The 16,972-nt window shown below is 35.3% G+C and overlaps 1 protein-coding gene across 9 annotated transcripts in view; it reads right to left on the bottom strand.

Moving 5' to 3' along the window:
* limch1a (LIM and calponin homology domains 1a) overlaps nucleotides 1-16,972 on the bottom strand; it is a 63,763-nt gene that overhangs the window by 4,268 nt on the left and 42,523 nt on the right. For 5 of the 9 annotated variants that reach the window (XM_051898983.1, XM_051898992.1, XM_051899033.1 and 2 more), the window contains 15 exons: nucleotides 16,730-16,887; nucleotides 15,919-16,387; nucleotides 15,255-15,558; nucleotides 14,498-14,616; nucleotides 13,851-13,938; nucleotides 13,570-13,617; nucleotides 12,277-12,302; nucleotides 9,897-10,010; nucleotides 8,647-8,739; nucleotides 8,369-8,574; nucleotides 7,973-8,067; nucleotides 3,936-4,044; nucleotides 3,647-3,733; nucleotides 794-902; nucleotides 607-709 (listed from right to left, as the gene is read on the bottom strand). In XM_051898983.1, the coding sequence (XP_051754943.1) occupies nucleotides 607-709; nucleotides 794-902; nucleotides 3,647-3,733; nucleotides 3,936-4,044; nucleotides 7,973-8,067; nucleotides 8,369-8,574; nucleotides 8,647-8,739; nucleotides 9,897-10,010; nucleotides 12,277-12,302; nucleotides 13,570-13,617; nucleotides 13,851-13,938; nucleotides 14,498-14,616; nucleotides 15,255-15,558; nucleotides 15,919-16,387; nucleotides 16,730-16,887 (2,128 nt within the window). The remainder of the gene's footprint in view (nucleotides 1-606; nucleotides 710-793; nucleotides 903-3,646; nucleotides 3,734-3,935; nucleotides 4,045-7,972; nucleotides 8,068-8,368; nucleotides 8,575-8,646; nucleotides 8,740-9,896; nucleotides 10,011-12,276; nucleotides 12,303-13,569; nucleotides 13,618-13,850; nucleotides 13,939-14,497; nucleotides 14,617-15,254; nucleotides 15,559-15,918; nucleotides 16,388-16,729; nucleotides 16,888-16,972) is intronic. The other 4 variants (XM_051899007.1, XM_051899015.1, XM_051898997.1 and 1 more) reach the window with 4 other exon arrangements.

The raw sequence follows: 16,972 nt of genomic DNA, 5'->3' as shown, positions 1-16,972 counted from the left end.
GAAGTGAACTAATCATAAAAAAAAGGCATAAAAAGTCATAAAAATCAATTCCATATTTGTGTTCAAATACATTTACATAAACAATTACACATATTATAAATGTCCCTCAGTTTCCATCATGACCACCAATTTTACTGCTAAAAAGTTTAAAAATAAATAAATGAATAAATAACAAATAGAGAACTACCAAGGACAGATTGTCAATGATTAGCTTGAAATGAAATATGGGACATGTGATGTATGAAGGAAAAAATTTTTTTTTTTTTAATTTTACTTATAATAATAATGACAACATTTAATTGTTTGTATTTAGGATACACAAAATGTTAGCTATGAAATTAGCCAAAGGAGTTAATTCTGTTAAAAAAAACATTCATTACAGAATGCTATTAAACACAGCACATAATTAGATTGATAATTAGATTGAAATGAAAAACTCTTATGTGATTTACATATATCAACAAATTAAAAAGAGTTTATTTTCTAAAGGTCAACACGTCCCATAGTTTAAGAACTTATTAAATTAATTAAAAGCTAATGTCATTTAGAACATGTTTTTGATCACAGAGATTATCTTAACCTACACATTTAGGATCAAAGACTCACCCCTTGATTTTATGTAGCATTCTTGACAATTAAGAAGTCCATTTCGAATTCTGACGTCAGTTCCAGCACTCGTGTCGCCAAGTAACCCTTTACACACGCCACACTAAAACACATCAGATATTCATATAAGAAGATGTAGACGTTACCCACGCACACACACACAGAGACTAACACAAATGAGCATTACCTTAAAACACTGAATGTGGAAGTACAGCCCCAAGGTTTCAATGATCATAGCTGCTCCTTTACCCAAAGGATGTGCACAGCTGGAGCAAAGCTTCTTTCCACTTACTGACCTGCAGAGGGCGCCATACAATGCCATATATTAATGGGTGCATCTCAATCAGTTCCCTATCTTCCCTAGGTAGTAAATCGTGTACACAAATTCGGGCACTGGTAAGGAGAGTAAAGACCCTAGCTCACTACACATTGGGACACTGATGACACTATTTCTGGTAACATAACAACATCCTCATTGTACAACATCGCTACTGGTATTTATGAACAACAGCAGAGCTGATATCTTTCTGACATTATGATAAATACTTTGCTTGTTATTACACATACGTGCAACTTTTCAGCTGTAAATAAATTATAAATGTTAGCTAGATTATGTTCATTACCTTTCTAGCAATGTATGTTTATGCTGAAATATAAATAAATAATGGTTTGTATTTAAAAAAACAAAAACATCTATCATGTGTTATTATGTGTAGTGAGTGAGTTGGCTCACATGATGTTTTGTGCTTCAGAATGTCCGTTAAGGGAAAATTTATGAGCATCGATGCTCCCTGGTTTTCACGGTGCATTGTGGGACTTGAACGAATGAACGTTTCAGTGCTGTGGAAGGATTTTGCGATTGAGACAGCCCTTAAAATGGGCTCCCTGATCAGCTGACTGAGATGCACCCATTGTAAAACTTTAACACTGACTTCTTGAAATATGAACAATTACAATATCGGTACACTTTACAATACGGTTTCATTTGTTAACATTAGTTAACATGAACTAACAATGAAAAATGCTTCAAAGCATTTATTAATCTTAGTATCAACATTTAATTTCAACATTTACTAATGCATTATTCAAATCAAAAGTATCTGTTAATATTATTTATTGGACATCAGCTAACATGAACTTTTATATTAACTAACATTAACAAGGATGAATACATACTGTAACAAATGTATTGCTCATTGTTATTTAATGCATTAACTAATGTTAACTAACGGGACCTTATTGTAAAGTGTTAAGGTGCGTTCACGCCATGCCGTAATTACCGTAATTACGAGATTTCAACTTGTAAAGAGCGTTCACTTCCTTGTAGAGCATCCTCGTAATTACAACTTGTACACTGGTGGGAATTTTCTGAGAGCTCTTACTTGCACCACATGACCGCTGTACCATCTGACCACTGCAGATTCATTTAGGCGTTGATAGCGTTGCCATAGAAATGCATTATTCCCAGCTCAAGGACATGAACAGCTCTGAGTAGAACCTCAAAAGTAGAGTAGAACGTGTTGTCATCTCAAAATTACGATAATTACAACATAGCGTGAACACAGCTTTATCATAATACAGCATCTTTATGACTATAAATAGTATAATAAATAGGTTTATGCAGAATGGGGTCCAAAAGTCTTAAACCAAAATTATTGTCTATTTTAATAAAATTGTTTTCAATAAAACTTCTTTGGGTTTTATTTTATTTTATTTTTTTTTTTTTTCAAATCCTGAAAATTTATTTCCAAGTTTTAAATGAAATAAAAACAACAACAACAAAATGGTCCCACACTTTTGGACCACCAATATATATATTTTAAAGTGGTAACAAAAGCAAAATGCAATGCAAATATGCTATTTAAATGAATGGGATTGTGCGCACATAAGCACTTGGCATGATTATGTAACTTCTGAAATGAAAGCATTTATATGGTGACCATACACCAAATTATGGCCGTAACCACCATAAGGCACTGAGTGGAAAAAGTCCCTCCTAATAATTGCCAAATAGTCCTCCCCAATATTTGATATTCTCGATACTGCTCAGCTGCACTCCATTAGGTACGCACTGCTCTCTTTGTTGTTAGGATGACAAACAGTTTAAAAACAGTTTAAATTCAATCAATTTTTAGGCTGGTCTGCCTCAGTGGTCTAACAGCTCTCGTCAATGTCAAAATGATGGCCAATCAGATCAAAGAAGGCGGGGCTTACTGTTCACAGAAGACGAGTATGAATGCAACAAAAACGCAACGCTTTAGTTCTTACGCTGCATTCAACGCTTGACGGAGGGCGCGTCTGAAGCTTGTGTTGATGCGACCGTTATAGTGATAACAGCCAATCACATTACTTTCTGGTGTTGCATGAATGCAATTGGCTAGCGACTGCTCTAGAGTGTTTGCATAAGGCGATCTGATTAGCTGACACCTGCGTTGGCACTTGAAAAGTTGAGAAATCTTCAACTTCTGCCACGAGAAACTCAAGTGAAGTGATGCGACGGAACCCACAATTCAGTTCGGCAACGCATGACGTCACCCATTCAAAGTAAACGAGAAGCGTTAACGCCGACGCCCCATGTGAATGCAGCGTTACAGTGAAAGAGTGCGTGGTAAGATGTAAATAGCCAAACATTTAATATTTGACAACTGTTTTACGATAGACATGTTCAACGACACATGTTGATGGAAACTACTCAACTTTTTTATGGAATTTCCCATTTTGAATTGAAAATATGCTATAATTTACATGATCCATGTCATTCATAACTGAATGTGAAGTCAAAAAACTTTTTGTGTTTTTGACATATTAAATCCCCCCCCAAAAAAATTTTTTCAAGATATGGTTACGGCCTTGCACTAAATTGAAACCAATACTTTTGCATTTCAAGTAGATGCATTAAATCTTATAGGCCAGTTCAACAGCATGACACAGTCACTGTTTCTGGCTGAAGCACACAAATGCATTTGAAGCCTATTACTGAAACGCTCCACATACACACACGCACATGTGATCGAGTATGTGTTGGAGGGAAGGCTCGTACCTGCTGGGTGATGGAGGTGGCGTGTCTTGTGATGGTGTGGGTGATTTTGATGGGTGTGTCCCTAAAACATTTTCACACGACCCAGTCCTGCCAGCAGCCACACACACACAAGCACAGAAACACAAAACTGTGAAAGCAAGTCATATGCAGAAATGTTCCATGTGCATGAAAAAAAAAAAAAAACTGATCTGATCTTTAAAACATCCTCCGCTCATTGCAAAGCCAAGCAGCATTTTGGCACACATGTGTGTTAGCAAGCCAGCATGCATTCCCACACACACATACACACCTCCTCATCCCTGTGGTCTGGCTCTGGGGTGGACTCTGTTTACGATCAAGTGAGGCAGTTTTCTTCAAATCCTCTTGCCTGCCTTTAGACTTACAGCTCCAAGAGCCATCTGTAATAACACAGAGAAAAAGTGTGTCTGCTAATTTGCTGGTTTAACTGAATATGCATTGTGATTTATATAACATTATTGTGGCAGATGAGCATTAAAAAAAAAGATGTTACTGCATTAAGTTTGGGCTATTTTTATTTTTTTATTTAAAGATTTCTGAAATGTTGGTTTAACTTTTGTCAAAAGTAGTGTGGCATAACCAACATGCAGGAAGAAACTGTGACAAGAAATCAATAGAAGATCCCTTTAGATCTTTATGAATGTGTGTCAAGGTCATTCATTTTTGTATTAAAATAATATCAGATTTTTTTATGAAAGCTTTGTTAAAGGTCAAATGTAGTAACCCTAAGAAAACCACTTGATATTCATGACTCAAATTTTTTTTAAAAATATTTTTATATTAAAATAATATAACATTATATGTAGTGTCATATATTTAATAAAAACAATAATGATTTATTATTATTATTACAATTATTTTAAATAATATATTTGTTAAAAAATGGGCGGGGGCAAGCTTTCTTGCTCTGCCTTCCCACACTATGCGCTGTGCAGGTGTGGCAATATTAATATTATTAATAATTAAAATATTATTAATACAATAATATTATTAATTGTATAATTATATAAATCAAACGTGCTATGAAAAAAATCAGTCTGTGTGCTTAATAAATTTACCACAGTAGCACACGTGCGATACAGTTTTGCATGTGTGTGAGACAGAGCTGCTTGTTTGTGTGAAATAATACTTCTATCTAAAGAAATTTGAAGTGAACATATGCGAATCCATAAGTTTTTCTCCACTTTAGAGAAGTGTACAGTTTTTTTCTCTCAGTGGATGCATAAGAATTCCTGATTTTACTGTCACAGATTTTTATCATAATAATTAAATATTTTATAATAAAACCTTATCCCTTTCTAATGATTTATAAATAGTGTTATTACAGTAGTAATATTATTTTGTTTGATATTTTTATTTCGTAATAATACTAATAATTATTAGTCATATTAACAAGCCTATATAAAACCAACATTTTTGGTCAAATTGTGCAGCCCTACAAACAAGCACAACAAACCTGGTGTTCTTTGTAATTTTCCTAGGGAACACTCCCATAATTCCTATGCAGTTTCCACAATGCCATTTCCTCAGCTAGTCGAGCGAGTTAGATGATGACAGGAAAATGAAGCGGCATTTTCAGGTGCTCAACCAAAACGGATGGATGTTGTTTGGATTGTGATTAGTGATATTGGGATATACAAACAAAATTGACAATGTTAATCAAAAGGTGTTATGTTCCTGCAGTCTGCCATTTTTCTGGCACATTAGGTTTGTATTTTGTGTGCCCTGTATGGAACATTAATGCCATTTGTCAGTCACATGCCTGTTTAAGTGATGGACTGCACTACTTGTGGTTGTTTACAGATAATAATTATTATAATTAATAATAATTTGTAACATTTATAGCGCTTTTCTCAGCCCTCAAAGCACTTTACATGGAATGGGGAATCTCCTCAACCACCACCAATGTGCAGCATCCACCTGGATTATGCGAAGGCAGCCATACTGCGCCAGAACGCCCAGCTTATTGGTGGAGAGGAGATGAAGTGAAGCCAATCAGTATATAGGGATGATTAGGAGGCCATGATGATGGACAGAGGCCAATGGGCAAATTTGACCAGGATGCCGGGGTTAAACCCCTACTCTTTTTTTCGAAGGACATCCTGGGATTTTTAATGACCACAGAGAGTCAGGATCTCGGTTTAACGTCTTATCTGAAGGACTGTGCTTGTTACAGTATAGTGTCCCATCACTACACAGGGTGAGCATGCCCTGCTTGCCTCACTAACACCTCTTCCAGCAGCTACCTAGTTTTCCCAGGAGGTCTCCCATCCAGCTACTGACCAGGCTCAACCCTGCTTAGCTTCAGTGGGCAACCAGTCTTAGACTACAGGGTGATATGGCTGCTGCAGAGATGGTTTTATACTTGTGCTACAATTGTGTAGCCTGTGCTACAAAACTTTCAAAAATTAAAATTCTGTCATTAATTACTCACCCTCATGTTGTTCCACACCCGTAAGACCTTCGTTCATCTTCGGAACACAAATTAAGATATTTTTGATAAAATCCGATGGCTCAGTGAGGCCTCCATTGCCAGCAAGACAATTAACACTTTCAGATGCCCAGAAAGCTACTAAAGACATATTTAAAACAGTTCATGTGACTATAGTGGTTTACCTTAAAGGATTAGCTCACTTTGAAATGAAAATTAGCCCAAGCTTTATTCACTCTCAAGCCATCCTAGGTGTATATGACTTTCTTGTTTCTGACAATCAGAGAAATATTAATAAATATCCTGATGCATCCGAGCTTTATAATGGCAGTGATAGGGTTCAATGAGTATGAGCTGAACAAAGTGCTTCCATCCACATCCATCCATCATAAATATGTGCTCCACACGGCTCGGGAGTGTTAATAAAGGCCTTCTGAAGCGAAGTGATGCCTTTGTGTAAAAAAATATCCATATTTAAACAAGTTATGAAGTCGAATATCGAGCTTACGCCAGACCGCTTTCCGTATTCAACGCACGCAGAAAGTGTAAACCTCTTGCAGTTCACAAAGCTTATGCGCCATGCGCCTTCCCTATTAAACTTACGGAAAAAGTGTAATTGTCGCGACGCCAGTTTACACTTTCTTCGTAAGTTGTATACGGAAGGTGGTCTGACGGAAGCTCGATATTTGACTTCATAACTTGTTAAATATGAATATTTATTTTACACAAACACATCGTTTTGCTTCAGAAGGCCTTTATTAACACTTCAGAGCGTGTGAAGTACACGTTTATGATGGATGGATGTGGATGGAAGCACTTTGTTCAGCTCATACTCATTGAACCCTATCACTGCCATTATAAAGCTCGGATGCATCAGGATATTCATTAATATTTCTGCAATTATGTTCATCAGAAAGAACAAAGTCATATACATCTAGGATGGCTTGAGGGTGAGTAAAGCTTGGGCTAATTTTCATTTCAAAGTGAACTAATCCTTTAATGTTATGAAGCAACGAGAATACATTTTGTGCGCCAAAAAAACAAAATAGCGACTTTATTCAACAATATCTAGTGATGGGCGATTTCAAAACACTGCTTCATGAAGCTTCGAAGCTTTACGAATCTTTTGTTTCGAATCAGTGGTTCAGAGCGTGTATCAAACTGCAAAAGTCACGTGATTTCAGTAAACGAGGCTTCGTCACATCATAAGTGTTTCGATATTTCAATGGTTTACCACTGGGGGGCGTGACTTTGGCAGTTTGATATGCGCTACGAACCACTGATTCGAAACAAAAAATTTGTAAAGCTTCGAAGCTTCATGAAGCAGTGTTTTGAAATCGCCCATCACTAGATATTGTTGAATGAAGTCATTATTTTGTTTTTTTGGCGCACAGAAAGTATTCTCGTCGCTTCATAACATTAAGATTGAACCACTGTAGTCACATGAACTGTTTTAAGTATGTCTTTAGTAGCTTTCTGGACATCTGAAAGTGTTAATTATCTTGCTGGCAATGGAGGCCTCACTGAACCATCGGATTTTATCAAAAAATCTTCATTTGTGTTCGGAAGATGAACGAAGGTCTTATGGGTGTGGAACAACATGAGGGTGAGTAATTAATGACAGAATTTTCATTTTTGTGTGAACTAACCCTTTAACGTACAGCCCTGACTCATGTGTATTCCAGGCACAAGGAAAGCTTTTTACATGATGGTTGCATCACTTGACATATTTTAAGTGTTTTTTGTAGATACAATTTTTTTTTTTAAATGTATGAAACGAACAAACATCACATTTAAGAACTTTTACGCATGTTTACTTAACTAGATATTCAAAAGATTTGACCCAGATTGACCCAAGGTTAGTGTGTGTGTCTTACCCTGTATAAATTGCAGTTGTGGTGTGGCTGTTTGGCTCTCCTGAGGTTCAGTCCTCTGACCGTTCTGCTGAGCTGGTGTGATTACTTGTTCAGGGCTAGAGAGGTTATATTGAACATTGAAACACCATTTTGGGCCTGTCCCATATGCAGAGTTATGATGTCAACATTTTAATCTGTATTTTTCTGTTATACTGTACCTTTTCCAATGACAGGGAGCACATCAAAGCCAGCTCATTACGGCACAAAGACACTGAATTAAATTACCATAGTAACATTTATCACTCTGCTCAGTGGAAACGCAAGCCATTCTGAGCGAAGTTCGCAGATCGCCTAGCTCAGCACCGTTTCAGTGGAAAAGGAATATGTAATTTCTAATGAATTTTGCATATATTTCACCTGTTTGTCACGCTGTTACTCTGGTTCGTCTCTGCCTGTTTCTCCAGCATTTCCTGTTTCTTGTCCCAGTCAGCCAAGGAGAGGACAATAGTGTCATGAGGGGCTGAGGGCTGGGTGAGAGACGGAGCCTCAGTCACGCTACTGGATGATAAAACTGAGGTGCGAGGGGTCAGTGGGGTCACGGTTTCCTCCAGTATCCGCCTCTCCTATAGATTAAGTACTAATAAATAATCATTAAGAACTAATTAGTTGTCATGTAAACCAATTAGAAGACGCACCTCTTCATGGTGTCTCCTCTCCTCCTCTTCCACTTCTCTTTGCGCTCTCTCCCACTCCTCCTTCAGCTTCTCCTGCTCTCTCTGATATTTCTCCTGCAGAAAAATAAAAAGAGGGATTAAAGAAATCGTTCACACCTTTCTTTCTTCCATGGAACACAAAAGAAGAAATTTTGAAGAATGTGCTGGTTGCTCTTTTCCCTGCAATAACAATGAATAACAATTTTATATACGCTTTGTTCATGTCAAATGGAGGAATTTGGTAACACTTTATTTTACAGTATCCCTGTTACACATCTTACATGTACTTACTATAGTAATAACAGTAAATTATGCATAGTTACTAGTAACTTACCCTAACCCTATAGAAAGCACATGTTGCTAATTAATATTACATAGTACTTATTTGTATAAATACACTATATCAAGAGACCCTTAAAATAAAGTACAACCATTATTCTAATATATATTTTTCACCTTGTATGTTTAAAAACAGTTTTGACAATAATTATTTTTGTTTATTATTATTATTGTACTTTTTACAGATGGTTACACCACTTTTTATTTTTAGAGGCATACATTTTTTTAAAGAAAAGTATAGAAGAAAAAGAGATTTTAATGTTTTTGAAAGAAGTCTCTTATGCTCACCAAGGCTGCATTTATTTGATCAAAAATACAGTAAAAACAACATTAATATTGTAAAATATTATTATTATTTAAAATGTAATGTATATACATTTTTACAATATATACATTTTTAAATATATATATATTACATGACATATATTACATATTTATATTTTAATATATATTACAATGTAATTTATTTATATATTTAAAATGTATTATTATTATTATCTCAGTTGAAAACAGTTATAATATATTTTTTGTAATAATGTAAAAGTCTTTAGTGTCACTTTTGTGTCACTTTTTGTATGAAACCACAATAAATACACAAGTGCTTTTGTGTTCTTTTTGAAATTTCAATCCTCATTCATTGTAATTGCATGGACAATGCATTCCTCAAAATTTGTCCTTTTATATTCCATAGAAGAAAGGAAGTCAGGTTTGGTTCTGGTTATACAGAAGTCAACAAACAGTGTGATAGACAGGAGAGCAGGTGAAGGGTTGACAGGAACAGAGAGGAAAATCTCATGCTAATACTGACACCTACACCGATAACAGAGGAAGTTGCTGCTACAGAACAGTAAGTGCGCACTTCTCTCAGACAAACCCCAAGCTGGCTATTGTACCTGAAGCAGGCGTTCCTGCTCCTGTTGCCATCTCTCCTGCCGTCTGCGCTCTTCATTAGGATCCCACGTCCAGTGATCAACCCTTTTTGCAAGGTTCAGCATTGGGGTTTCAATCTGATTTACGCACACACACATATAGAAGAAGAAAGGAAGAAAAGGAAAGGAATGTAAGAAGACAGGGGTGCACCTACACTGTTCTAATAGGGCATAAGCATGAGCACTTTAAAGTGAAGAAATGATTAATCATTATACACTACCAGTCAAAAGTTTGGAAACATTACTATTTTTAATGTTTTTGAACGAAGTCTCTTATGCTCATTAAGGCTGCATTTATTTCATAATAAATACAGAAAAAACAATAATATTGTGAAATATTATTACAATTTAAAATTATGGTTTTCTATTTTAATATACTTTAAAATATAATTTATTTCTGTGATGCAAAGCTGAATTTTCAGCATCATTACTCCAGTCTTCAGTGTCACATGATCCTTCAGAAATCATTCTAATATGCTGATTTGATACTCAGTTATTATCAATGTTGAAAACAAAATTTGAAAACAATATTTTTTTGGAAGCTGTGATACTTTTTTCAGGATTCATTGATGAATAAAAGGTTAAAAAGAACAGCATTTATTTAAAATATAATTTTTTTCTAACAATATAAATCTTTACTATCACTTTTTATTAGGGCTGTCAAACGATTAATCGCGATTAATCACATACAAAATAAAAGTTGAGTTTGCATAATATGTGTGAGTACTGTGTAATTAATATGTATATATAAATACACACAAATTAATGTATATATTTAAGAGAAATATGTTATTTATGTACAAAATATTTTTATTTATATATAATATAAATTATATAAAAATATAAATAAATACATATACTTGTAAATATTTCTCAAATATATACATGAATGTGTTTGTATTTATATATACATAATAATTACACACAGTACACCCACATATATTAGGCAAACTCAAACTTTTATTTTGTATGCAATTAATCACGATTAATCGTTTGACAGCCCTACTTTTTATCAATTTAACACATCCGTGCTGAATAAAAGTATTAATTTCTTTCAAAAAAAAAGAAAGAAAAAAAATTACTGACCCCAAACTTTTGAATGGTAGTGTATATTGCTACAAAAGATTTCTATTTTAAATAAATGCTGCTATTTTTTTAAACTTTTTATTCATCAAAGAATCCTGAAAAAGGTTATACAATAATATTAAGCAGCACAACTGTTTCCAACATTGATAATAAACCAGCATATTACAATGATTCAAAAGGATCATGTGACACTGAAGACTGGAGTAATGATGCTGACAATTCAGCTTTGCATCACAGAAATAAATTATATTTTAAAGTATATACTTATATTAACATAATTTTAAATTGTAATAATATTTCACAATATTATTGTTTTTTCTGTATTTATTATGAAATGAATGCAGCCTTAATGAGCATATAAGACTTTGTTCAAAAACATTAAAAATAGTAATATTTCCAAACTTTTGACTGGTAGTGTACATTATTTGTGTAACTTGATGTTTAATGATTTGTTAAGGTGGCATTTTCGGTGGTACTGTACAGTTTAATTGATAGAGTGGGATGACAACTTAACTATACCTGGTTACTTAAGTCTTTGTTCAAACAGGCAGAAACAAAAAACCTATTTTAGCGTAACCAACCCATAACTCTTTAGCCAAAACAGCAAAAAGGTTTGGAACAACTTGAGGGTGAGTAAATGATGACAAAATTTTTGGGCCAACTATCCCTTTAACTAAAGCTAATTTTATGTTAATTGAAATAAAGCTGAAATAAAATAAAATATAAATATTAGATGAAAAACTACAATTTAAAAATCTAAAACAAATTATAAATGTTGCCTTGGCAACTAGCTGAAATAAAATAAAGTATTAAAAACAATAATAATAAAATGACAAAAGCACATAATTACTAAAACTGAAAATATAAAAATAAAAGCTAATTTAAAATATTAATAAATAGTATAATATTATATAAATAATAGTAGAATAACACTGAATTGTGTGCATTGCGATCAATCCTAAATCTGAGGCATGCAGCAGTGCTCAAAAAACAGTACGAAGAGAGGATGTACACACAAGAAACTGTTAGACTGCTAATTGAATGCAACAAAACGCTTTTTAACACTATTTAAAAACACGTCAAACACAATCTGCACCCACCAAACAAGTACTCTAGCAGCCAAAATGACTAAAATGCACATTTATAGTTACAATGAGTGACTAACAAGGGAAAAAAGACTGAAAAGAGGTGCAGAAAGAGGAAATAAGGAGAGATTCTGGAAGAAATGGTGTGAGTTTGGCACGACTGAAGTACTTACACATTCAATGGAGTAGTCAATCCCCTCTGTGGAGGAAAGAAGAGGGAACAAGTGGCTTTAGAAACTCATCATATACTCAATAATATCGTCTTGTGCTAATGAAAGCACCACAGGAGTTTTAATTGGTGCACAGATACACAGAGCATAAAACACTAAAATGACACAAACAAAGAGATACAACAGAAAATGAGAGACAGAAAGTGTTGAGACATAATGGCTCTGTTAACACCTGATACTGACATCCATCTCATGGTCCTGTTTCAAGACAGATCCTTCTTTAATTCTCATTACATACAATTATTATTCACATGCACCTCAAATGCACCTTCTGTATCCACATGATTTTGAGGGTCTCAGAGTTTGTGACTGCTTCACACTACAAATGCAGTGTGGTCACGTGTATCTGATCACCTTCGATCACAAATTGTGACTGTATCACGTGAGATGGATATGAATACCGGGTATACATTGGGCCAAAACAAGAAAGGTATATTCTCTGAGAGTTGTTAACATACAGACATGGAAACAACAGAAAAAGCTATAACACAGAACATCCTAATTTCTACATAAGGAATTTATGTGCATGACTGCACAATGATCAGACTAAATCTATTCTATGCTCATGGAGTGCTGACATATATCCTTGCTACAGATGCCCGATGAGGACAAAATGATACACAAATCTATGTTTAGAAGGAAAGGTCTTTAGTTGAGGAGTGAGTGGGGAAAGATGGGAGAGTGGGTAAACTCAGTTTATACCTCAATAAGAAACTGTGAAAGATTTTTGTCATGTGACTACATGCTAGTAAATACTATACTATACTGGTAAATCAAAGTCAAAGGAAATTTTCTACATCGCTACAATTTTTATGTCAAAGCACATTTTTTCCAGGTCTTATATATATATATATAAAAAACACATGGTAAATGTTCAGTGTATAACTATTATTTGGGTAAAGATTTGGCATTATAATATAATATAATATAATATAATATAATAATTTATTTCCCAGAAAAACTTTTAAATGGTAGAGTGTGTAATATAATATGCTTCACATCTGTCTCCTTTGTCCTTAACTATCAACTTAAATAAAAGTGACACAGCTTACCCCACTCTCCTCTACATTTAAATAGCATTGCCTCATAGTGCCCTCAGCAGACAAGCATTTACTGTACAATGCACCTCCACAGGAGAAGTCAAAGGAGGTTGACAAATGAGAGATGATGCAGATGGATTATCTGCTGTTCGTGGAGAAGGAAGCCCTGTGCGATTAGTTCATCTATTAGTTTTACCTGTTGGAGCGAAGAACTCCCAGCGTAACCTAGAGCTACTAGAGGACCCTAACAGACCCACACGCACATCAAATGATACCAGCCAGAAAAGATGGATATTCAATGAAAGAGACAAAAAGCAAGAGAAGAAGATCGAAAAAGATAAACCATATAGAAAGGTAAACCAAAAGAAGATTCAGAGGAGGTAAATGGAGGACTAAAAAGTGGGAAAGTTGGAGTAGGGATTCATTTGTTCATCACATTATGCAAGATTAAGGATGTGGCAAGTGGAGTTGTATTACCTGACAGTGAGAGTGAGTATGAAGTCTGGTCAGCCGTGATCGTCTCGGCAGTTGAGCTCAGATCACACGAATTATGGACTGAACCAAGCTGATGGGAATGAAAGGAAATCATTATAGAATATTCTCCCGTTTTAAGTCGATATGGAAATAAAAACAGCTTTCCAATCGAGTACATGGTAGCACATTCACCCTAATTTATCAAGGTATGATATGCAATAAAATTAACCCTAACAGGGTGATCAAGACCCCATCCTGAACTTAATTTGTGTATCTATTTTGTGAAAATGACCAGCTGACTGTACATTATCCTTCTTATTACATGGCAACTTGCAATATAAAACATTAGTTTATTTTTTAATAATTATTTATTTTGAATTATTATATTACTTGAAGAATAAGACAAAACTAGTGCAGCTATATTGGAAATTACTTGTCAATTAAACAGTTTAGAAGTCGTGACCAATCCGAATCATGTATCAAAGCTCAAAGACCCTATGAAGCACTAAAGAGAAGTCAGCTGAACAAGATCAAGATCTATTCTCAAACTTATCATTTACTTTCAGCCAACTTAAGCTTCATATCAGTGGATATGTTTCAAAAACCATTGAACTTTTATTAAAAAGTGAAAAGAAGAAATCAAGGCCCACCTGCTCCGTGCAGGACGTGTCATTTGGTGGGATTTGGTGTGTCTGAGTGAGTTCTGTCACTATGGTTGTTGTGACAACACAGTTGAGCTTCGTCGTTGTGTCTGGCACTGGCTGCTTTCCTGATGAAATAGGATACTATAAGTTAATATAAATATGATTTAGTATATACCTTTGATTTAAAGGGGTCACATCATATTACTTTATATCATAACTTTATATGTGCTTGATTAGAACTTTGCATTTAAACGCACTTAGTGTGAAGTTGCTGAAGACCTAATTGGCATTGTTGATGTGAAATGTGAGCAACTAATCTTGCTGACATCAAAAAGTTACGAAAATTGGAACTACTTAAAGAGATTGTCCACCTAAATTCTGCTATTATTTACTCACACTTTTGTCTTTCTGAAAGTGTTTGCCTTTTTTTATTCTGTGGAACACAAAAGATATTTTTTAAGAACACTTGAAACCAAACAACACTGGAGCTCACTGACTTCCATTGTATGGACAAAAAAGACATTTCTCAAAAATATCTTTTTATGTTTCACAGAAGAACAATTAATCATAGTTTACAGTGGGTGAGTAAATAATGACAGAGTTTTCATTTTTAGGTGAACTATCCCTTTAATTTCAATAAATTGTCTTTTTGGACCAGAGAGGAAGTTTTGTATGTTTATTTCGCATTGTATTACCCCTAAAAAAACAGAAAGTTCAACAAAAATGCTGAATATTGAAAACTTTTGATAATATAATCTTCAACCTGCTGGTTCTGACACCAGTAGTGCAGTTGAGGTGTCTTCTTTGATGTCCTCTTCTTGAGGAATAAGAGAACATTCCTTTTCCATCTTTACAACTTCTTTCTCCTGTTCAGGAACAGAAGTCTGTAAGTTTTGCTGGTGGTCTGAGGCTTCTAACACAATTAGCTCCTCATTTTGTTGACTTTGAGTGGCTGGCTTTGGAGGTGAGGGAGAGAAGTTGATAGGACGATGCACAGAATCTCTATCATCCCTCTCTCTGCTCTCCTGCTGAGTGCTTTCACCATTCACACGTATCAGCCCATCACTCTGTATTAAAGACAAAGAACACACATTTATTCAAGCTGATTATGTACCCAAAAATGAAAATTCAGGGAAAAAGTTGTTCCATACCTGCTGAACACAAAAGAAGATATTTTGAAGAATGTCTGTAACCAAACAGTCGATGGGCCCCACTGACTTCCATAGTATGAAAAAAAAAATACTACAGAAGTCAATGGGGCCCATAAATTGTTTGGTTACAGACATTCTTCAAAATATCTTCTTTTGTGTTCAGCAGAAGAAAGAAATTCATACAGGTTTGGAACAACATGTGGGTGAGTAAATAATGACAGAATTTTCATTTTTGGCTGAACTATCCCTTTAATGTCCTGGGTAAGATATTCTTGCCTTTAGTGATTTACGGAGGCCTTGGCTGAATTTAGGCTGGCTGTAGGGTTTCGGGGCGATGAGGGGTACAGGCTTTGATGGAGCAGGAGGAACTCGTGTGGGTGCTGACAGGACTTCTGGAGCTTTGATGGACTTGGCAGGTGATGGTTCAGGGGTTTTGGGCTGTGCCGGTGCCTGTATTTCTGCAGTCTTCTGGTCTACATGGATACTGTGGTGTGTTTGGGTAGTTTGTGCAGGCTCTGGAACCTTTGCTTCTACTAAGGCGGTGCAGGTTGGCTTCTTCTCAGGCTGATGGAGAGGTGACGTGTGCATCGGTGAAGCAGCAGAAGGCAGTTTGGGGAGCTGGAGTTTCTCTAATATGGCATCGCTGATGGTGAAACGGAGAGCATAACGTTGAAGCACAGCTGCTTTCTCTTCTGGAGTGGAGGCCTTACAGTATTGTTCATGTAGCTCCTGCTCCCTACGCTCTCTGAAAGACAGAGAGATCAATAGAATGTCAATGATATATTAGAGTGTCCACAACAAAACTGAATTTTAATCCAAAAATTTAAAAAATGCTTATTCTAAAAGGTGTATTCTATTCAAGAATGTATATTTGAATAAATTAATAAATCAGACAAAAAAAAAAAAAAAAAAAAGAGCATCACGTCACTGACCCTAAAGGGAAGTCCTGATAAATTCTAAAATGCTATTTCACTAAACAGTTGTCTTGTCACTGTACTTCAATGCCAAAATGTGCATCATACTCACTAAACCCCCACAATCTGCTAAATCTAAATCTAGAGGGTGTAAAGTTTTCAATTAGTCTCACTTCTCTTCTACTATTTCTTTGTATGTTTTGATGCTCTTCCTGCGATGGCCGGATCCTCCATCCGTTGTCATTAGCTTCTCCATCATCTTCCTCTCCTCTTCCTTTTTGATCAGATCTTGAGAAGCACTTCGTCTCCGACTCTTCCAGCGAGCCAAGTCCTACACACAGAAGCCAGAAAACGTACACACGTATACACTTGTGAGCTTGTTAAACATGTGTTTGTGTGTGGGTTTGTACTATATG

This window comes from Ctenopharyngodon idella, chromosome 1 (assembly GCF_019924925.1).
Source record: "Ctenopharyngodon idella isolate HZGC_01 chromosome 1, HZGC01, whole genome shotgun sequence".
NCBI lineage: Eukaryota > Metazoa > Chordata > Actinopteri > Cypriniformes > Xenocyprididae > Ctenopharyngodon > Ctenopharyngodon idella.
This window is presented reverse-complemented; position numbering and strand designations above follow the sequence as displayed.